Source organism: Neolamprologus brichardi, chromosome 20 (genome assembly GCF_056152115.1).
Source record: "Neolamprologus brichardi isolate AB-2024 chromosome 20, ASM5615211v1, whole genome shotgun sequence".
NCBI lineage: Eukaryota > Metazoa > Chordata > Actinopteri > Cichliformes > Cichlidae > Neolamprologus > Neolamprologus brichardi.
This window is the reverse complement of record NC_142123.1, coordinates 12992439-13009539: the sequence shown is the minus strand read 5'-3', so window position 1 is coordinate 13009539 and position 17101 is coordinate 12992439. Positions and strand designations below refer to the sequence as shown.

The 17101-nt window shown below is 40.3% G+C and overlaps 1 protein-coding gene across 1 annotated transcript in view; it reads left to right on the top strand.

Moving 5' to 3' along the window:
• Window positions 1-17101, top strand: part of LOC102777709 (solute carrier family 41 member 1-like) — a 35864-nt gene that overhangs the window by 14000 nt on the left and 4763 nt on the right. The window contains exons 3-10 of the mRNA XM_087834340.1: window positions 2816-2923; window positions 5842-5913; window positions 6230-6374; window positions 7670-7816; window positions 8978-9122; window positions 10638-10717; window positions 14852-14986; window positions 15574-15722. Coding sequence (XP_087690466.1) covers window positions 2816-2923; window positions 5842-5913; window positions 6230-6374; window positions 7670-7816; window positions 8978-9122; window positions 10638-10717; window positions 14852-14986; window positions 15574-15722 — 981 coding nt within the window. The remainder of the gene's footprint in view (window positions 1-2815; window positions 2924-5841; window positions 5914-6229; window positions 6375-7669; window positions 7817-8977; window positions 9123-10637; window positions 10718-14851; window positions 14987-15573; window positions 15723-17101) is intronic.

Sequence of the window (17101 nt, the reverse complement as noted above, 5' to 3'; positions counted from 1 at the left end):
CAATAGAATCGGTCACAAAAAAAACACCTGAGCTTCCTCCTTTTTGTCACTGCGGGCTCTTTAAAAATACAGACTGTACTTTTTAAAATGTCACTATTGTTTTTAAAGACTATAACCCAGTTTGTCATTAATGGTCACAGTGGTGAGGGGACCATAAAAAAACTATAGAGTACAACATTAATAGCAAAACATGAGCAACCAGACTTTTAATGTAATGAAGCAAACTTAACACATTACAATTCCCCAGCAAATATTTGGCTTGAGACCTGGCTTGTAATTGGCTAAAAGAAGTGTATTTGTTACACAGAGATGCTGTTAGTAAAGAAAAAACCTGTTATTATAGACCGAGCATAAAATACTGAATTCTTCTTGAGTGTAAAACTTTCTGAAAATATCATTTTTGTGTGTCTGAGGTATCTGAATCAGTCAGCGACAGCACCAACATTAGAAAGTCCCTGGAAGTCTACAGTAGCACTGAGCTGGCTTATGTTGGCTTTTGCCCCATCACACTCGCACTCACAGTCGAGCAGCAGTAGCAGCAGTATTATAGCAGAAGTGGGACATGTCCCAAGATAGCCTCCGTGTATGACAGACGTCAGCCAGATTTAGCAATCCAGAACCTGAGAGGAATTGGTATGAATAGAGATGCACTCACACCAGCACACACACTCCTCTACCATTGACAAGACTGACATTCAGTTCTCTTATTCCCTTGTTTGGATCCATTCACCTTCATCACCTGTTCACTATTGTTTAAATAGGTCAGGAGGCAGAAATGATCCAATTGGTTGCAAACACTAGAGAGTGCAGAATATTTAACAGAGCAATAGTTAGCACGTTCATAATGGTTAAATTTTTTTTAAAATGTGTTCGGGTCATTCTTGTATGTGACAAACCACTGGCTCTGGTTAACTAAGCTAGCTAACTGGCACACAGTAATCAGTAACTGATGGGTCAATTAATATTTGTGTTCCAGGAGTTGGAAACAGGAGAGATAATGAATTACTGCTCATCAATATGTAGCTCCATTTGTAGGGTTCAGAACATCATGGAAATGATTCATAACCCTTAAGAATGGAAAGGGCATGATATTTAGATTGACCTGTACTGAAATGACAAAGTGTGAAGAAGGCAGGTCATAAACATACTTCATCACTTATGAAACAAGTCAGAGGCAGTGATGGACATGCATAACTTACAGCCAGAGAATTCAGAGGAATATAAAAAAAAAGCTCTGCTAGAACAGGGTCAGTCGAATAAAGGTTAAATTCATTCTTATATTAAGTCTTGTCACTGCGCTTTCTTTGTAAATACTGACAACACATATCAAAATCCTAAATCTAATAGGCACTAGGTTATTACTCACAAATCCCGAAACCCCAACATTCAGACGACCCCTTTGATCAAGTACTTGGCAACAGCAGGAAAGAAAAACTCCCTTTTAACAGAAAGAAAACTCTGGCAGAACCAGGCTCGGGGGGGGGCAGACATCTGCTGTTACCTGCTGGAAGTGAGGAGAGAGAGAAGAGGATAAAGGAAAGAATAGAAAGATATAAGCTATATGAGCATTTTCTAAAAGGAAGGTTTGAAGCCTAATCTTAAAAGTAGAGTAGGTGTCTGTCTCCTGAATCCAAACGAGGAGCTAGTTCCACAGAATCGAGGTCTGAAAGCTGAAAACTCTGCTCTCAGACTGCAGGTTTACTAAGTTTCTAAAAGTAGAATTGGAGGAAAAGTGCTGTATTAGAATATTGTGGTACTATGAGGTATTTAAGATGTGATGGGGACCGATTGGTTTGGATTTTGCGTCTGAGAAGAAAGAATTAAAATAAATTTCTGGATATTTTTTGTGCTTATTGTGCTCTGTCCTTTGAACCCAGTCCTCTGTAAAAGCCTCGTACCACAGAGAGACAACCATTCAAGCTTAATCATACTCTTTGCTGCCAATTTAGAATCTGTTGGCTCCATGTAACTCTGAATTCAAGTTGACTTTAGGCTTTGCAAGGTTTATTATAGGAATGCGATCCCCACTATATATAAGAGCTAAAGACTGTGGCTCTGAGTACATCTGAAGTTTAAAAGCAAGAGAGAGAAATTCTATAACTTCTCTGTTTTCTTCAACATGCCATCCAGGATCAGCTGAGTCAGCTAGTTAAGAAGCGAATGTAGGTGGTTGTACACCTGCATAGGTTTTTTCTTCCCTCTGACGGGAGCTATATTTGCTGCAGAAATTAATCTTTTGAAGTTCACACAAGGATGTATTTGCTATAAAACAATAGAGTCTTCACTGAGCACAAGCTGTTATTTTAAACATGCTAGCAATAAATAATATATTATGTCTAGCTCCTGTTATATTATATTTTATAATTGACTACGTCACCTATAAAACATCTTATCAAACTTTTACTGACCTACTTTGTCAGTCCCCTCCACTCTTCCTTCCTTCCCTCCCTACGTGGCTGTCACATCTTCACATCATTCTGCTCTTTGTAGCTGTGTTCTTGTATAATCGCATTTATTTAAAGATCTAAACCATCATGAGGCGGACTCTGTGAACTGCACGTCTTCTAAACCCAGTGAACCTGCACGGTATGGCGTGGCGGCGAATGCTCAAAGGAGTGGAAACAGAAAGTAGGCTACTGGGTTAGTCTAGAATATCTGATTGTCTTTCGTAATTCCATAAAGAAGTTTAATCAGGGGAAGTTGTTTTTAGAATAGGAATATGTCAGGCATAATTAGTAGGAATGTTTGCTTTGGTTTTGTATTTTTTGCATTGCTCTGTAATTCAGTATCTCATTACACAATGTGTGTGTTCCAGCACTGGGAGGTGTTTAAGGTGATCACAGAAGTTTTCATCCTGGTTCCAGCTCTGGTTGGACTCAAAGGAAACCTGGAGATGACCTTGGCTGCTCGCCTCTCTACCGCTGTAAGAAAGTCTAAGGGTTATGTTATAAATTATCTTATGTTATCTGTGGTATGAGCATAAATCGAATTGAACATTTAACCTCATAATCCCCTCATCCTCTAGCTCAGAGTAGCTCCTCAGAAATACAATGCCTCTAGAACATCTACAGTGGCTTGCAGCTTGAGCTTTCAATATCCATTCAGATTTTTTCAACCTATTTTTCTAATGTACATTTAAAAGCTATTCAGCTACTTTCCAACCTTGAAACTTCTTCTGTGTGAACAGCTTTCAGCAGTTCTGCACTTTGGCTTTCAGGTGAATAATTATGTGTATTTCTGCTCATTCAACAGTTTTTTCACCAAAGATTCAGCAATTATAAAAATTCTACTCAAATCCCTCAACTGTCAGCATTCACACTGCACTAACATTTCTATGCTTCACTTTATTAATACCATTTGTTGGCACAGAGGTCTCACAGAGGTTTAGGGGAGAAGCTACATGGTTCCAAAGGCACCATTCACAACATATTTTGATAATAAATGTTCTGCCCATCTTCTGAAGCTTACACCACTACCTAAATCTCAGAAATGCTAATTTATTATGATACTGAGGTGACTCATATACAGTGGCTTGCAAAAGTATTCGGCCCCCTTGAACTTTCCCACATTTTTCACATTACAGCCACAAACATGAATCAATTTTATTGGAATTCCATGTGAAACACCAATACAAAGTGGTGTACACGTGAGAAGTGGAACGAAAATCATACATGATTCCAAACATTTTTTACAAATAAATAACTGAAAAGTGGGGTGTGCGTAATTATTCAGAGTCAATACTTTGTAGAACCACCTTTTGCTGCAATTACAGCTGCCAGTCTTTTAGGGTGTGTCTCTACCAGCTTTGCACATCTAGCGACTGAAATTCTTGCCCATTCTTCTTTGCAAAACAACTCCAGCTCAGTCAGATTAGATGGACAGCGTTTGTAAACAGCATTTGTCAGATCTTGCCACAGATTCTCGATTGGATTTAGACACCAGACAGGTCAGGGATAAAGTTATTGAGAAATTTAAAGCAGGCTTAGGCTATTTCAAAAATAGGTTGAAAAAATCTGAATGGATATTGAAAGCTCATATTCTTTAAATCCCTTGGGGAAAAAAATGACTCATTTTAAATGTCTAAACCGAAGAACCGCAAATGAAAAACTAGAATATTTGCAGAATATCTGCTGTGTGTGTGTGTGGTAATGGTGTTGAATGGTGTTTAAAGAAAGATTCGGATCTCAGTACTGTGAATGCTTAATCAGCAGTCACACTAATGAGCTGGCCACAGGAGGAAGTAGATGCCAAATCCAAACAAAGAATCCTTATAACTTATAGATGTCTCCACCCAAAGTCCAGCACCCTAAGGCTTTACAAACAACGATGAGAGAGAGAGTCAGAGCCATAATCCAGAATATGTTAGATGAGCTGCTACAAGAAAGTTTCAGGCAGCTAAAGACAGAAGTTGGTGAGGTAAAGGAGGAGGAACCATCATGAATGACCCTGCCTAGGATGCACCCTCGTCAGATAGAGAAAGTGGCTAACATTAAAAAGTCCTATCAATGGCTAGAAAAGGCTATCTTAAAGGACAGCACAGAACAAGTCCTAAGGACCAGATCCATAGAGGCAGGAGTCACACACACAGCTGGACCCAAGTTCCAGATTGTGCAATGTGGACCCAGAGACATCCAACACACATTAGAAGGTTGTAGCCAATTGTAGTGTAGTGATTGGGACAGTGTACAGAAATAATTGTACCGTAAATGAAATAAAAGTCCCCAACTTGAGGTTGGTTGAGAACAATATGAGTAAGGTCGTGTTGGACTTTTGAGTTCTGGATGGACCAGCAGCTCCTGGCAAACGAGATGGATATAGTGATGCTTGACAAGCAGCAGAAGACAGCAGTTGTGATAGATGTGGCAATCCCAGCACACAGCAACAATAGAGGAGTAGAGGGGCTGAAGGAGTAACTGGGGCAGACGTAGAGGGTGAAGTCGAAAGTGGTCCCAGTAGTAATAGGAGCATTAGGAGCTGTAACCCCCCCAAACTGGAAGAGTGCTTCCATCAGATTCTTTGCACAACATCAGAGGTTTCTGTCTAGAAGAGTGCAGTCCTAGGAACAACGAGACACTGCACAGGACCCTCAAACTCCCAGGCCTCTGGTGGAGAGGCTTTAGAACTGGGGTGAGCAACTCCAGGCCTCAACAGCCGGTGTCCTGCAGGTTTTAGATGTGTCTTTGATCCAACACAGCTGATTTAAATGGCTAAATTACCTCCTCAACATGTCTTGAAGTTCACGAGAGCCCTGGTAATGGACTAATCATTTGATTCAGGTGTGTTCACTCAGGGTGAGATCTAAAACCTGCAGGACACCGGCCCTTGAGGCCTGGAGTTGGACACCCCTGCGTTGGAAACACACACTTACCACTAGGGCTACGATGGATACATTGGGTAATTAAAACATCTACCTTTTCATATTTTACTCTATCATTTATGTCATGCTGTTGCAAAACACACTGTTTATTGCAAGATATTTTTCATTGCCTATGAAATTATGCCGCAAATTGGTCCCTGCCAGTCACCAAAAACTACAAGCCTGTTCTGCCATCAACGCAAGTATCATGTGAAAGAGTATGGAGAGAGTTTATGAATAAGAAGCAAAAAGCTGTCAGGTGCTAACAATAAACCACAAACCCAAACGTTAGAACAGGCTTTTCCCCACAGCACGCCATATGTGTGTATATATATATATATATATATATATATATATATATATATATAATAAAGACTAACAAAGACCCATTTATCTGTCTTAAAAAAAACTTCATTCTTTCAGACCTGTGTTATTTGAGCGAGAGCCTTTGCCTCAACATATGAATCATGACTCCATGTTTGCAGGCTAACACAGGCCAAATGGATGACCCTGATAAACAATGGACCATGGTGTGCAGCAATCTGGCACTTATTCAGGTAAGGTATGCCGGGGAGAAATTTACACACAAAATATGAAAAGAGTAAATAATGGGCTGGACTGTCACTGTTCAACAGTTCAGGACTCCTGTCTTCAGTTTGCTCTCTGCATTGTGTTTAAGTACAAACTCACTCCACTTCAATTTTTTAGGCTAAACAATTCCTGAAGCCATTTTTCTGAGAAAAATGTGCCAAAAAATATTCACTCATAAAAATTGCTGCTTCCTACATCTGTCCATCAGTGTTCTGAATGTTAAATTCACTATCCTACTGTAGCCGGGGCCTGACGCTGCTGTGCGCTGTCCTGTTTCGGCAGGTCCAGGCCACAGTGGTAGGATTCCTCGCCGCAGTGGCAGCAATTTGTTTAGGGGCGATTTCCAGAGGAGGTATTGAACTGGAACAAGCAGCTGTCCTGTGCGCCAGCAGTATCACCACCGCCTTTGTAGCTGCTCTGTCTTTAGGTAAGTAAGCTGCTGGGATGCTCTTTATTTGGAAATTCGAATAACAGTCAGTTATTCCAGCATATAGTCGCCCAAGCATACAGTTTCGTTTAGGGGTCAAATCGGAAGCTGTAACTATAGAAGAACCAGATGAAGCATTCACTCCAGAGTACCAGCTGTACTCACATTCTTCATGATGTTATGATAGTCAAACTAGACACATAAAAAAGGCACCATCAGTACCTCCTGACAGAGGAACTTTCTGATTGGATGTTTTTAACTCACCTCAGTAAGATACATAGTTCTAAATAGCTCTATATAGCTTTATTATCACTTTGACCTTCAGATCAATCTGTTGAACTTGAGGTCAGAGGTCAAATGTGTCATGATACTTTAATCTTTATACAGGACTTTCTATATGTGGGCAATACACACCACACATGTAATAATCATAGTTTCTATGTTATAAGGCTTTCTGCCAATTGTCAACCAATAAATAAAGTTGACTTTGAAGACCTCGGTGGATTTAATAGGTTGTTAACATGACCCCACTCCACACTCCCACAAGGTTTTCTCAGAATTCACAAAAAACTTTTCAAGCTGTCGTGTTGACAGACAGAACGACACACACCCATGCAGATGCTACCGTTTTTACGGTCTTAATTTAAGATAACAAACTCTTATTTAAGCTGCTAGGTGTGAATGTGATTCATTGTAACTATAACAAACAATATGTAACAGTTTGACAGTTATACAAGCTAATGTTATTATTCTGACAGTGTTTTAGGGTGGCTTCTCAATGTTGTGAAACAAATTTCAATCAAACAGTTTTCATCTGTGCGCCTGTCCTTATGTTACCCGTCTCAGCATGCACTCCCTGAATAATCCATAATTCATGCTCACCTTACGTGTTCTGGTGTTAAGCAGGACTGATGCGTGAAGGAACAAAACTGTCCTTGTTTCATTTTCTGCTCTGCAGGGGAAAACCTCATCGCTGTCTCTCTTTACACTGTCATTTCAGTTTCTCTGTAATTCGTTTTTTACTCATACTCTTTTGTTTTTCTTTTCTTTTCTCTTTCCAGGCCAGCTATCACTCTGTGAGACAGGTTTGCGTGTTGACAGTTGTCTTTATTGATATAGAAAAACTAACAAATTCCAGCTAAAAGCTTCTGTCAGCATTCTGTTGTCTCGCAAACATGATGAAAGAAGCTGAATTGGCTCTTTCTTTCTACAGTTGTGTTTTCCCCGTATGTTGATAGAAAGTGTAAGCGTCTCACGTCTTTTGTGTTTCTGTCCCTTCACACTCTGTTGTGCAGGCCTGGTGATGATTGGAGTGATCATCGGCTCGAGGAAAGTGGGAATCAACCCTGACAATGTGGCCACTCCCATTGCTGCGAGTCTGGGGGATTTGATCACCCTGTCCCTGCTGGCTGGGGTCAGCAGCACGCTCTATGAGTATAAAGGTGAGGAAAAAGCCAAGATGTCAGTAGCAACCATATGATCTCAAGCTTATTGGGTTTCACTAAAGTTCCTTGCTTTTTTTTACTTTAACTGTGCGTAAGAGGTCACATGACTAGTTCAGTTCTATTTTTCCTTATATTCACAAACCTATGGCTGGATTATAAATTTCATTTTTCACACAGCTTAGAATTGACCTTTGGAGTATGTCCAGATCAGCATCCAGAATTTACAAAAAAATTAAATAAAAATAATAAGATTTTATTATAAGTAGTTTCTAATATTACAAATCACTAGCACTGCTTGATCTGTTTTGGTTGCATGTTTTCTTTTTTTTGTTTTTTGTTAATAAATGACATCTCTCAGAAAGTAAATGGGTGTTGTGTTACAAGCCATGGCCTTAACACAGTTTATTGTTTGAGATAACTGTTGTGGCCCCGGAGCTGCATAGCACGGTGCTTCAAACGAGGCAACACAGGCTTTTTAAATTCATCCCATTGGTGCTGCTACTAAAAATCTTAGATGAGGTGAAATCTTGGACAAGGTCAGAGGTCAGTTTTTCTGATAGTCTTGTGAGTGTAATAACCGAGGAAGGAAATCGCCTAGGTTTTCAAATTTATACCATAGATGCCCTCTGCTGGGAGGCTGAGGGGTAGCACTCGTGGCTGCCAGTGACAACCAATAACAACCCTTAAATGTGAAAAACAAGTGATACAGGGTCTTTTGGTGCCCTTGAAATTTGGAAGGAAAAATTTAACTGACTTTTTTCTGCCAGAAGATGGCAGCAAAAGGCAGATTTTTCCATACACACTGTGAGAATGCACTGTGTATACACAACACACACTGTATTGTGTGTGCACTGTGTATCAAAATGACACCCTGAGACATTTTGATACACAAAAAAAGGGTGATTATAGATGTGTTTCTCTGCATCTAGTTATTTGGCATATGTGATGTAAATGTATATATGTATGAAAACCCCGGAGGAAGCCTCCCGATGGTTTAATAAAGTTTTATTTAATCTATTCTAATCTAATAACTTTAATCTCAGCCAAACCGATTTACTCAGGAACAAATAAAACTGACTGGATTTGTCTCCTTTTTTCTTTCTTTCTTTGGAGACCTTCAGTATAATGTCTTTGTCTCTCTGTCTCTCTTTCTTTTAGACATATGGTACCTGTCACCTATGGTGTGTCTGGTCTTTCTCTGTCTCATCCCGGTCTGGGTGTTGGTGGCCCGACAAAGCCCTCAGATCAGAGAGGTTCTCCGTTCAGGATGGCAGCCCGTAATAGTGGCCATGTCCATTAGCAGGTAGACACTCAAACACTTAATCTAGAATAATAATAAACAGCACTTTATATGTGAATAGATTTGTTTGTTTATGGCTCTTGCACATATACAGGCCTATTAAAAAGTATTTTTTCACAGGACGTATGAAGTCTACTCTTACTTCTCCTATAAGAATTAACAGGCTAAGCAGCAGCCAGGGGCTGCTAATCAAATGTACTTGATTGATTGATAATCAGCAAGTGTGAGCAACTCTATAGAGATCTGGATCATTCATGTGTGTTTTAACACAATGTCAAAGTGGAAAGACATTAACAATTATCTGAGAAGAGCTATTGTTGCTGCCCATCAATCTGGGAAATACTATAAGGTCATTTCCACAGCAACTTGATGTCCATCATTTAACTGCCAATCTTCCCAGAAGTGGAGTGAAGAAGCTGCAAAACCTCAACAAGCAACACATCTTGTCCTGATCTAAAGAAACAGCTGAGCAACAAAATCAATGACATATATCCAGTGGCAGTCTGGAAAGGGTTACAAAGCCATTTCTAAGACTTTGGGACTTTGACAGAATGAAGGTGACTGTGAGAGCCATTGTCCACAAATGGAGGACATTTGGACCAGTGGTGAACTTTCACAGAAGTGGCTGGCCTACCAAAGCTAGTGCAATAGATCAACGTCTCATCACGGAAATAACCCGGAACAATATCTAAAGAACCGCTGATCTCAGTTTAGGACAGAATTCATGACTCAACAATAAAAAAAGACGCTTGACAAAAAGTTCCAGGGAGAAAACCACTGCTGACAAACAAGAGCACAAAGGCTCATCTCACATTTGCCAAAAACCATCTTGATGATCGCTGACACTTTTGGAAAAATATACTTTTTGGAAAGTTTGAGTCCCGTTACGATTGGCATAAAACTAACAAAGCATTTAATAAAAAAGAACGGTATACCAAGTGTAGTGTGACGGTCTGGGATTGCTTTGCTGCTTCAGGATTTGGATGACTGATGGAAATGATGGAACCATGAATTCTGCTCTCTACCAGAAAATCCCGAAGGAGAATGTCTGGCCATCAGTTTGTGCCCTGAAGCTCAAGGGCACTCAAATTATACAGTAGGACAATGATCTAAAACACAACAGCAACTCCACTTCGGAATGGCTTAAACTGACAAAATGAAGGTTTTGGAGTGGTGTAGTGACTCAAATCCTAAAAGCAAAAGAAGAGAGAGCCAAAATTCCTCCACAACGATGGGAACGAGTCACTGCCAGTTACCAGCCAATGGTGGCACAGCTGCTTATTAGAATTAGTGGCTGTTACTTTTGTCTGTAGGTTTGGAGAGCTTTTCATTTAAAAACAGCATCTTTGTTGACTGGGGTTACGTTGGTCTAATAACATTTGCTTGATGATGTGAACTCTGTAAGTGTGACAAATATGGACCAAAACTAAGAAATCACGCATCACGCTGTATGTACAGCATATGAGTACATAGGTTGTATTGCTGTGTTGTGATTGCCTTTGTGTTTGTGCTGTCCAGCTTTGGAGGCCTTATACTGGACAAGACAGTGAGTGATCCCAACTTCGAGGGTATGGCTATCTTCACTCCTGTCATTAATGGTAAGCAGGTCTCTAAAATGAAACGGTGCCACATATAATTACTTGAACATGTCTGTACAAATGCCTGTGCGGTAGTTGATGACAGTGAGTTTCTGTGTATCAGCCAGCTCAAAGATGTGGGAAGTTGAGATCTGTGTCACATGGGTATAGTAATAAAGTGCTGCAGTTAAATCAAATGAGCTTAAAATTTAATGTCAAACTCTCATTTGATTTAGAAATAGTGATAGCTGCTCATGTTCGGGTTTGTTGTGCATGAGCACGACAGTAAGCACAGATTTAACAGCACAGTCCACCTCTCGGGGTACGGCTGAAATATTTAATTTTACCATGATTTGAGTGCATCTAAAATCCCCATCCAAATACTTTGACTTGATCAAAGGATTTTTCTTTATTGATTTCCTTCCAAGTAACTGGAAACGCTTCTATTTTGTGTGTTTCACAGCTCTGACGTCTGACATTAAAAAGCTGTAAACACGGAAGAAAAATATAAATGTGGTCGGTGGATGACCCATCCAGACTGGCTGGATATCAGCGTTCAGTGTTTTTCTACATAATCCTATTTGATTTGAAAACTGAAGCCATATTTCTCATAATATTAAAATCTTGTCTAAACACAGGAAGCAGGACAAGAACTTTGCTGAAGTAAAATTTTGAATTTGGCAACAATTTTGTTTATATTCACCGCCAAAGCACTAAGAACATATTATGTAATACCAATTGGGGGCATTCAGAACAGTCTAAGGCTATGTCCACACGTACACGGGTATTTTTGAAAACGGAGATTTTCCGTTTTAAAAAATAATCATGTCCACATGTAAACGCAGAAATGAAGCAAAACGCTGCTAGGAACATGCCAAAGCAACAGGTGGCGATATATTCCTAACCGTGCAGAAATGTTGGCCAATCAGAAGTCTAGAAGCCTCGGTGGGAAAAAGTAAACAAAGCTGGGGCATAGAAGCAGAACTGAGTAGTATGTGTGGAGGGACAGTAACTGTGTGTGTATATGTAAGCATTTAAACACTGCAGAGAGTACAATTAACAGTAACAGTATTGTAGAAATTCATTTCACCGAAACAATAACGTGGCGCACAGTGTGACGTCAAAAAAGGCGCACCCCTTTGACACTGCGTTTTCTCCGATTTTCTTGTCCACACGTAAATGCAAAAACTGAGTTTTCGAAAATATCCACCCTGGCAGGCGTTTTTAGAAATCTCCGTTTTCAGTGACCGAAAACGCCGTTTACATTTGGACGAAAGGTGCAAACGCATAGAAAAATCTGCGTTTTCAAAAATACCCGGGATCGTGTGGACGTAGCCTTTATTACCATGCATGATGACCTCTCCTCAAGTACTTGAGCCTTTTTTTTTTCCAAGTGGATGTTAATTGCCATTGTGAAATGAACTGAAACCAGCTGCTAGCGGGAAACCAGTCTAAAATCATATGTGATGCTTCGGAAAATGTTCAGCCCTAATGTTAAAGTACACATGATTTGAAGTTAATGGGCTAAAACCTGAAGAACTGCCAAAATGTCCTGTAAATGAAGCCTTAAAACCACTGGAACATTTGAGAAGAACCAACTTTTTCCTTATGCACCAGAGCCATGATGTAAGGGCATCAAACTGCTTTCATGCATCTTTTGGAAACTCAATTTTTATGTTGTATTTTGCTTAAAATCAGAGTTCTTCTTTTACCAAAATATAATCACTTGTACCTAAAATGCAATATTTTGTGATTTAAAAATGGAAAAGAATGAAGAATAAATCTAGTTTCTCACCTATTTGACCAACTATTGAAAGCGAAGCAGCCAAACAGGGATATGGTTCTAAATTATAGACTGCAGATAAAAGATGGACCTAGCCAGCATGACATCAACTACTGGTTTGTGGACGACTGTTTTAAAGTTTGAAGTTTGGTTTCTTGACTCTAGCTTTTTTTTAATATTTGGAAAAGGGTTAGCATGCTAAGTCATCAGCTAACCATTTGGGAAGACCTAGCAGGCACTTAGTACCGTATAACTGCCTACAGTATAAATATTGTTTGTTTTATTTTGTTTTTTTATACCTGGCTATGAACATATTATTTCTGCTTTAAAATCAGCCATTTTAACATCAGTGTTGGAGCCTGCCATAACTGGACAGGAACTACAGTTTCTTCATTCCCATATTGTTTGACTTAATACTATTATCTTTACAATAAAATAAAATAAATGCTCTTTTGATGTGACTGCTAGCTTCTACTTAGGTTGTTTACTTTTGAGGATGCTGACTTTATCTACATCACCTTTGCTGTTGTGTCAAATAAGAAGAGAATAAGAAGAACCAACTGTCAGAGTAGCTGCAATCACAAACAAAACAGCCACAGACAAAATTTGAAAAGGCCGAGCGTTGCAACAGCAAACTTGGCAAACTATTTGTGGTCGATTCGATTGTGCCATTATAATGATGCAAATACATGAGTAATAAGATGCAGCAAGTCAAGCTACTCTTTCAGAGGCAAACATAAAAAATAAACAAAAATTTAAAAATGAAGCTAAAAATTGCAGTTCATCTAGTGGCCACTTGGTGTTGGTTCCCAAAGCCAATCGGTTCCCATAGTACCCATGTGTCCAACTTACCAGCATTAAAAAGCATCCCAAAAATCATTAGAAAATCTCCTGAGATCAATAAAAAAAAAGCAGGATTTACAGTACAGGAATGTCCAGCTTCTGAAATGTATGTTTCTTTAAAATGTTAATACTTGGTCGGGAGCTCCATCACCACAAATTACTGCATAAATGTAGCGTGGCACGGAGGCAGTCAGTTTGTGGAACTGCTGAGGTGTTATTTTGACAGCAGCCTTCAGCTCTGCCTGCGTGTTTTTCATCTTCCTCTTCACAATACCTTCAAGATTCTTTATGGAGTTTAGATGAGGTGAGTTGGCAGGACAGTAATAACATGGTCAGTGAACCATTTGGTAGCAGTTTTAACACTGTTCATCCATATACATTTTTTGAGACGCAGTAGTACAGTGTGTACCACAAACCTGTCAAATAAACATAAGGACGAGCAGAGAGATCGTCACACTGTGCTTATAGAGACCTGATCGTCATCTTTAATGTGTGTCAAACTTATGCCTTAATGAAAACTGCATCATGACATAGAGAAGAGGAAGCAAAAAAGAAGCAGCCCTAAGGCCGAGTGGTTTGGCTGTGAGGTGATGCGTGCAGAGAGCCGATGAGTATAGGAGAGAAGTCAATGTAAACCACTAATGATGCACAGCCAGTGTGCTGGCACAGCTCATAGGGCCTTGAATAACCACAGATCCTCCCTGTCACTGTTTCTCATTTTGATTCTGCCCATCCTCTGGCTGTTTCATAATTCGTCCGCTCTTTGCGCCACGCTGATAATTTCTAAATTTCCCATCTGGTTTAAATGTCCTATTCTGGCTTGCAAAATATAACCAGCATTATGTTTTCCTCACAAAACACCCCTCTCCCTATCCTAATGGCAACTGTGCCTCTTTTTTTTTTGTTTGGTTTTTTTTTTTGTGGGGCTAAGTACTTGGAAGGGTGCTTGACGTAACCGAGTTAGTCACAGATATCACTGTCAACACCAGATGAAAATGGACTGTGAAAAGCAGTGGGATCTGCAAAAGCTGTCCCTGATTGTGTCGAAATACGACTTTGAAGAGGCGAACAAATTCATTTCACCCAGAATCTTATCTTCCACTTTGATTGTGTAACCCACCTGGAGCACATTAGAAATCAGAAAATGGCTCATCAAACAGTTCACGGTCAACCAGTATTGACACAATATTCCACGTGCATGTGCGACTAGTCTCCACACTTGGCAGTGCTCTTTTGTACTCATCTCTCTTATGTTTTAGTTACTGTGACTCGAGTGGTCAGGCTTTAGCGTTGCTCTGGCTTGCGTCTTTCTGCAGACCCTGTCCAGATCACAGCTGTGCCAAGAGTGTGTCATTATTTGGCCTAATTTGTGTGCCGGCAGCAATAAATAATATTAAGCATCACTTAAGCTGTGTTTACTGTTCTTTGTGGGAGAGAACTTTGATAACCACCCTGTAGTTTCTCTTGCTTTGTTTACATCATCTTTGACTCAGCTCGTTCATCCTCTTGCCTTCTCTTCCCATGCATAGGAGTGGGGGGCAACTTGGTAGCCATCCAGGCCAGCAGGATCTCTACCTATCTGCACTTTTGGAGCATCCCAGGGGTGCTACCCTACAAGATGAGGCAGCACTGGCCCAATCCCTGCATCACCTTCTTCTCCTCAGGTAATGCTGCCATGCGGTTGAAGCTCTCTAAACCAGAAATTTAAACGATTTAAGGAAACTGACTTTTAACAGGCGTTGGTAAAAAACAAATTCTACTAATGAGGGGATGGGATCAAGCATTCTAGACACACAATCAGCCCACCCCAACCTGCCTGAACCCCAGGAAGAGCCAGCCTCTTCACGAAATTCAAACCCAAGAGTTACAGCCCCACGGCCACCCAACAGGCCCCGCCACACCATAGTTTTAAACTCACTGTCTCACCACCATCATCGTCATTTTCAGCCAGAGACAAACGGCCAGCTCGTGTGAATGTGGGACTTGATCTATTAGCTGACTGCAAATAAGACTTCCAAATATGCTGATGTCAATCAGAGTCTGCAGAATGTGTAAAAAGTCAGCTGTTGATGTCAGATTAACTATAAGTGGTGACAATATTGACAATGTGGAGCTTGTAAAATAACTCAGATTATGTTACATCATACAATCACAGTAAAGTTTAGACTAGAAGTTGGAGTCAAAAGATTGGTGATACAGATCAGTGGTTGATAACAAAAGGCACTATTTTCTTACATTTTCTGTCTCCCAGGGGTCAACTCAAAGTCAGCACGGGTGCTGCTGATGCTCGTTATACCCGGTCACCTGGTCTTCCTTTACGCCATCTCTCTGCTACAAGGAGAGGAGGCACCTATCTCCATAGCCTTCACTGTCTGCTACCTGTGTGCTGCTTTGGTACAGGTACACTGATTCAGCCCCATGCCACATACACTGTAAGAAATCATTTGGGTTTTCCTGTTGATGGTAGCCAACACTGAGTGGTTTCTCATGAACTCGTTGGCTCTCAGCTGACCCTCAAGTTTCCAATGACAGTCTGACAGAGACTGTGAAAACCAGTCATCAGAAGGTACATTATAGACTTAGACTTCGTACAGTCTGATCAAAATGGCCGCAACCACCTGTTACCAAAGTGTGAAATGACCTGTACCAGGTGTGTGTTTGAGCAGCTCACTGGGATAAAGAGTTGCTCCAGGATAGAGCAGAATGTACACCACAATCCCCAGCATAGCATCATCTATCATGTGTTTGCAAAGTCTGTGTTACTGAACAGAATTCTGTGTTTTGTCCTTTGATACCAAGTCAATAATAGTTTGGCACTCTCGGTAATCTCCCAGAGGTTCCAGATGTCAAATTTCCTAACAGCCCAAATCCAGGAAAGTTGATTCCATTTCTAGAAAGCTTCATAGGACACTGCCACGGATCACTGATTATACAGCTGATAATCAAATACTTAAAACAATCAATATGGACCATGTAACCATTTAACCATCACTTTTAGATATACATTCTAATCATCTGCTCCAACTATTCATCCACTAGGTTTCATATTTTTCTCTCCAACAGCTGTCTTTTCTTTCTTTCTTTTTTATAAACAACTGTTAGAAAGCTGTTTACTTTTAGTTGTTTTAAACCACTTATCTTATCTTGTTTATTTAAAGTCAGCTCTACTTCTACCACTTTAGGCATTAGTCACACCGGCCTAGAGACCGGTTGAAAACCCTGTCGCTCCCTCAGGTCGGTCTCAGGGGAAAATGCACGTTCTCCGACCGACTGGTGCGTGATCACCCGAGGTTGCTGGTTCAAATCTGTCTCAGAGAGTGTGGTGCACCAAAAATGTCCTGTTGCTTACTTTGGTCACTAGCACATTGCCACGGTCGCCCAGTGTGCACGCTTGTAAATGCCGCACGTGTTTAGATGCCAGACTAATCACAGAATGATACTGAAACTTTCATTCACTATAAAAGTTAGAGCTGCGTCTTAAGCTGCATCTGAACTAGAAGCAAAGTGCCAAACAGAGACCACAGACGGAGAATGACATTGGGCAACTAAAAGGAACTACGCATGACATAAGCATTAGTGATGGGAAGTGATCAGGACCCAGAATACATTTTTCACAAGTTCCAGGGAAGCACTGATTGGCACATAACTTGATAGTAAATGTTTTAGAGGACCACCTAGGCAACTGGATCACTAACTGATTATTCAGTTACTTTCTGTTCCAGCAGTTGATGATGTGCATTTAAAAATCTCATATGTTTGGTAATTACCTCAAACCATTG